Raw genomic sequence first — 6000 nt, 5'->3', positions numbered from 1 at the left:
TTCAACGTCAAACATGTACATTGCCACTGTTCCCACTAACCTCAAACACATGGAGATATTCACACCATCTACAAGTAAAGCCACATTGGCTGGCTCTAGGTACATATCATTTATTAGACAGCAGTTCAAGATCCAAGCAAAGCTCCAGTAAGTACTATCCATTTAAGTGTATGCATTTCTGCATGATGAGCAGACAAATTTGCAGGGATACTCGGTGGAGAGTGGAATGGGGTTTATTTCATCCTACCCATGTGGACATTGTCCCCATGATAGGATAGATGGCCAAAATTTGCCCATGCATATATAGGACCCACTTTTTTTTAAAAAAATTGTATCTGTGGCAAGATCTTATCCGTTGAAATAAAGTGAGGGTAGCGCCCACATAGGTAAGATCTCATTAACCGTGGAATGGCATCACACGGAGTCAACAAATGAATAGTTGATGTGAATTGGATCTGAAGTCGAGAACTAGGTTCATCTGATAAATGAACGAACATGAGGCTTTTCCTCGGAGTTATTTAAACGTTTCGAGTTTCGAGTTCCATAGTTCGGTTATATTCCTCCAATAAGTAGAGCACGGTTAAAAAGAACTGAGCTTTTTAGGAGATCAGATGAATTTCTTCTTATTCATCAGCCTTATTCCATTAAAATGTGGATGTAATCGTGCGGTGTTGAACCGGTCCGTAGTCCGACATGAAACATCAAGATTAAAAGCAACACACCACATGGAAATGAATTAAATGTATCTTGATTCTTGATCACAAAATATGTGTACTAATAAAATTGGTACTAGATCAATGCTTTCATCGAGATTCAAAGCAGGAAAAATAAATGGCATTGAATTAGATTACAGTACCCCCATTTTTCCAGTACAAACACGCAAAGTCCCACAGCATTAACCCCTCTGGTCCAATGCCCAATAATCACCCTTTCCAGCATATCCTCAAACCTCTCGATTCAGACAAGATTTCCGGTGCACCAGAAAAATGAACCTAACCAGTCAGAAAATAAAATCAATGCATTTTCTCAGCTTCATCCTCTCCCTCACCTTTACCGCAATTTTCTTGGAAATCACCGTCTTCCAATGGACTATCCAATGCCCTCTTCTCTTGCTCCTCTTCTTCAACCTCATCCCCATTTTTCTCCCTCGGTTTCACCCTTTTGTTCTTCTCCGCTTTCGCCTTCAATGTCGCCAACAATTCCTCCACCGCCCTACGACTATCGCGCCGGTACTTGATCAGCACTTCGCTCATATCTGCAGGAGTCATCTCCGCCTCCTCAACCACAATCTCCAATTCCTCCAGCATTTCTTTCTCCGGATCATTCTCCTCAAATCCCAAGTAATTCTTCAACAGAATCTTCAATGCAGGAGATGAACAATAGCTCATGTGTATGTGCATGTCCATCCTCCCACTCCTCAGCAATGCCGGGTCGAGTTTCTCGATATGGTTCGTCGTGAACACGAAAATCCTCTCACTACCACAACAAGACCACAAACCATCTGTGAAATTCAACAACCCGGAAAGCGTTATCGTGTTTGCCCCGGCCTCTGAGCCGCCATTAGACCCCGGAGGGGATGCAATTTCGAAGCTATTTTTCCTATAGCCTCCGTCGGCATTGTTTCTGTTATCCAAGTTAATGGAACAATCAATGTCTTCAATAACAATAATGGACTTAGAACTAGTTTTCATCAGCAACTTCCTCAATTCCGAGTTGGTATTCACCTCAGTTAACTCAAGATCATAAATATCGTACCGGAGAAAATTAGCCATGGCTGCAATCATACTAGATTTCCCCGTGCCCGGAGGACCATATAACAAATACCCTCTTTTCCATGCCCTCCCAGTTTTCTGATAAAAAGATTCCCCATTTGCAAAATCTAAAAGATCAGCCATAATCTCAGATTTCCTGACAGGATCCATGGCCAAGGTATCGAAAGTACTCGGATGCTTAAACGGCACAGATTCCCAAGGATGGCCCCTCGAATCCAAAGACCCGCCTCTCGAGTTCGTATAAAGCAACCTATCTTGATTCCTCCTTCGCAAATCATTCGCCTTTTCCATGACATAATCAAGATACGAACCGAGCACCATCTGCTTATTCTTTTTCCTTACCCGGAGGGTAAACCCTCTCTTCTCCTCCGGCATTGGGCGCCACGAGAAGGTCTGAGATTGCCTCTGCGTGACGATATGCTCCCACTCCACAGTCACCCCTTTATAAGAATCGATCAAACGGTCGTTGTTCGACAGGCCACAGGTGATGGAGGAAGAGTTCAGGCCACGGGTAAGGCTGATCCGGGTGCCCGATATGGAAGCGGAGGAGCTCAGATACAGCTGAACGGCGTTGTAAAGTTCGTTGGTGTTGACACCATCGATTTCGGTTATGTCGTAGTAGTAGGAGGAGGATAAGTAGCTGAAGAAACGGTGGAAGAATTTGAAGGAAGCGAAGCGGAGCTCCGGGGGAAACACTGTCTGGAGAAGGCTCTGGCAGAACGCCCAAACTCCCATTATCGAAGCCATTTTCGTCCAAATCTCCTTCATCCTCCCTTTTTTCCGGGTTCCTCGATTCTTGTAGAGGGTGAAGCAAAGAAAATGGAGAATCTGCGCTTCAAGAAGAAATGTAAAAGCACAAAAATGTAGGCTTTGAAGGAGAAAAGGAGGAGAAGTTTGGGTGTAAACAGAGGGAAGCCAATTGTCTGGGATTTATAGAACTGACGGGTGGACAAATTTTAGTCGAACAAATATTTTTCCTTGATATAATAAATAAATTATATTAAATCATAAATTGGATATACAATAATAATAATATTATTATTAATATTAAATTTGAAGAACTCCAATTTCCTGATTTTATCAATCTTTATCATTTATTAAATATATGAGTCGATATGCTATACTGTATTTTAAGTATGAGACATTCATAAATTAAATAAATAAATTTCCTTTTTTATTTGTTTTAATAGTTTTTTTTCTTTTTTATTTATTTTTAGTCAATTTTGTTTTATCTATTTTGTAAGGGGAGATTTTATTTTTTTATTTTTGATTGTTAACTTGAGGGTATTTTCATGGATGTTTGAATTTTAAATAAAACATATATATAATAAATATTTTATTATGAGCCTTTTAATTTAAATAAAAATATTGGAGCAAAATATGTTAGAATCACAAATATTATGCAAAGTTTGCGCCTGAAACACTATTACCATTAAATGGAGTGTGTCATATATCAGATTGGTGTTCATTTTTGGGTAAAAGAATTTAAAGTTTTTTACGTATACTTATTTTATATACATACTACGTTATTAAGTTTTAGATCTTTAAAATAACTATTATACATTACACCAAAATATTTAATTACATAATTACTTTTCTTATCATACTAAAAACATCATCAAGTCAATCCGTATTTTAAATAGAAAAAAATTTAAACAAAACTTTTCTTTTAAATCGAACGACTCTTCTAAATTGAAAATAATTTGTACTAATTCTTTAGTATTATTTGATCAAACGAAAAATAATAATAATACATGTACACGTGTGCATCTTTTACTTCTATATATACAAGCATGTATGTTTTCGTAGAAGGTTCTGTGTAGAAAACTCAGAGATTATTAAAAAATCAAAATATTTAAAAATGTTTTGTTTACAATAATTTTTATGTCAGTTATATATTAGATACAAAATTATTAAATAAAAAGGAATAATTTTATATTAATAGAATATTGGTATTTTTGTTTTATTAAACACCACGTCGTGATGCCAAAAGTATTTACTTTAAGCCATGGACTTTAATAATATAATATAAAGAAATATATATTGACATTCACATATGAAGTGCACTCGATTATACATACATATAATATCAAATATACTGGATTTTAAACATTTATCACATTCCATTTTCTGAGAAATTGGTTTACAGTTTTTAGTTCGACAAACATTCAATTTCTAAATAAAGTAGATATTATTGATATTTTATAAATATATTATAATTATAATATATAAAAAAAATTAACGCAAAAATTCATGTGGGAATTAATATTGACTTTTCCATATAAGAATATAATATTTGCTCATTGCAATCCCGGAAATAATATGTATTTATGGTTAGGGATAAATTACATAATTAATTAAATAAATGGACATTTATGACAGTATCTCGTGAGGTACAGTACATTCCCAGTTAGAGGAATTCGACGAAAATAGTGAGATTGTATATTTAAAGATAGAAAATTATATTATGGATTGGATAAAAATATAAAATTAATTGAGAGGGATTATTTAAATATATATGACCAAATATTGCCACGTATTTGATTCTAACGAGTTGTAAGATAGTCAATTAGTTGTTGGAAGATTGTCACGAGCAATAATAATTTATAATGTGAGATTTATCAAAATATAATATTTGAGTTTTTATATAATTTAAAATATTTAAGTTGTATTTATGTAAAATAAAAAAATTAGTTTTGGGTTATATTATTTAAAATATAAATGTAATGATCATTAAAATATTCGCACACATTTTGGCAGAGATTCCAACTTACAAGAATAATTGAACTTCTTTAGCATAAAGTTTACTATAAATTATATAAATAAAATACAAGTAACAATAATTTTAAATGTACTATACTTGTAAAATTAAGTTTGTGCGAACAAATTGTTTGGTTTTACCTCAATTCTGCCAAATTCACCAAAGTATTGTTAATTTTAAAATTACGGAGTCAATATATTATATTTATTATCATAAAGCGCACGTAATATGTGTGGAGTAGGTCTCTTGTGAGACAGTCTCACGAATCTTTATCTGTGATACGGGTCAACCCTATCTATATTCACAATAAAAAGTAATACTGTGGGGACCCGGATGCTAATTCATTCTTTAATCGTCTTTAGGAATAATTCAACCAATTATAATAAACAGGGTCTAAATTTTTTTTTAAAATACAAAGCGGAAACATAATGTAATTCAATTCAAATTACATATTAAACATAAACATACAAATCTTGTATTATCTACAAGAATTCAACTAGGTTCAACTATATATCAGTGCTGAATCCTAAGTTGTTTCGAAGCCCGGATCTCCACGCTATCTAGTCCAGCCTCGTTCTCTTCTTGACCCTGATCCTATCACACCTGTTGTCCATGCACACATACAAACAAGACAACAGCCGGATAATTCCAGTGAGAATTACATTCTCAGTATAAATCATGTATACATGCAATCATAAAAACAATATAAAAGCATATAACAGATATGTCTAACATGTATTCAGATCAGAATATAAATTCATATCAAGAATAAATCCTATTCTAAACATGTACCATCATCAGGAACATAAATCAATATGTACCATATTCAGGAATATAATCAACATGAATCAATATAACTGTCAATTTGACTCATGACTCCACATTTAAGACTAGACTCAATCCTAGTCTAGGGATCCCGGTTTCCAGAAGTTAGCATTCCCATATCGACCAACAGTAATAGAAAAGACTCCAGTTCTATCCACGTCGATAGGGTATCGATCACCAGTAATAGAAGAAGCTCTGATTCTATCCACATCGATATAGTATCGATCACCAGTAATAGAAAAAACTCCAATTATATCCACATCGATATGATATCGATCATCATTAATAGAAGAGTTACATTCTATCCACATCAATACAGTACCGATCACCAGTAATAGAAGAAGCCACATTTCTATCCACATCGATAGCCAATCATCTGGTGACAGACTTTGACACTATCGTCAATACACTATCTTGTGACATCGTGCAATGTGCCCGTGGCTATCCCGCCACTATCAGGCACTTTTGTCACAAGATTACTCGTCTAATACCTGCTATCTATAAATCAAGAGAACAAGTACATCAATCACATCAATGCAAATATCAATGCAATAAAGTAAAGTATGCGATTTAGGGAAACTCGAGCCAAACCTCACTCGAGTTGTGCAATCCCAACTCAACATTAATTTATACATTTATCTT

The 6000-nt window shown here is 34.6% G+C and overlaps 1 protein-coding gene across 1 annotated transcript; it reads right to left on the bottom strand.

Annotated features, from left to right (window-relative positions):
• Positions 1 to 732: 732 nt before the first annotated feature.
• LOC142546227 (AAA-ATPase At4g25835-like) lies at positions 733 to 2702 on the bottom strand. The gene has a single exon (XM_075653827.1). The coding sequence runs from the start codon at positions 2538 to 2540 to the stop codon at positions 1014 to 1016; it is 1527 nt and encodes a 508-aa protein (XP_075509942.1). The 5' UTR covers positions 2541 to 2702; the 3' UTR covers positions 733 to 1013.
• Between the last annotated feature and the right edge of the window lie 3298 nt (positions 2703 to 6000).

The sequence above is a fragment of the Primulina tabacum genome, chromosome 5, assembly GCF_025594145.1.
Source record: "Primulina tabacum isolate GXHZ01 chromosome 5, ASM2559414v2, whole genome shotgun sequence".
Classification (NCBI taxonomy): Eukaryota; Viridiplantae; Streptophyta; class Magnoliopsida; order Lamiales; family Gesneriaceae; genus Primulina; species Primulina tabacum.
The sequence above is the reverse complement of the archived record's forward strand: the minus strand, read 5'-3'. Positions and strand labels throughout refer to the sequence as shown.

Excerpts from the sequence above, each read along its gene's own strand:
- LOC142546227 (XM_075653827.1), bottom strand. The coding sequence starts at position 2,540 with ATGAAGGAGATTTGGACGAAAATGGCTTCGATAATGGGAGTTTGGGCG.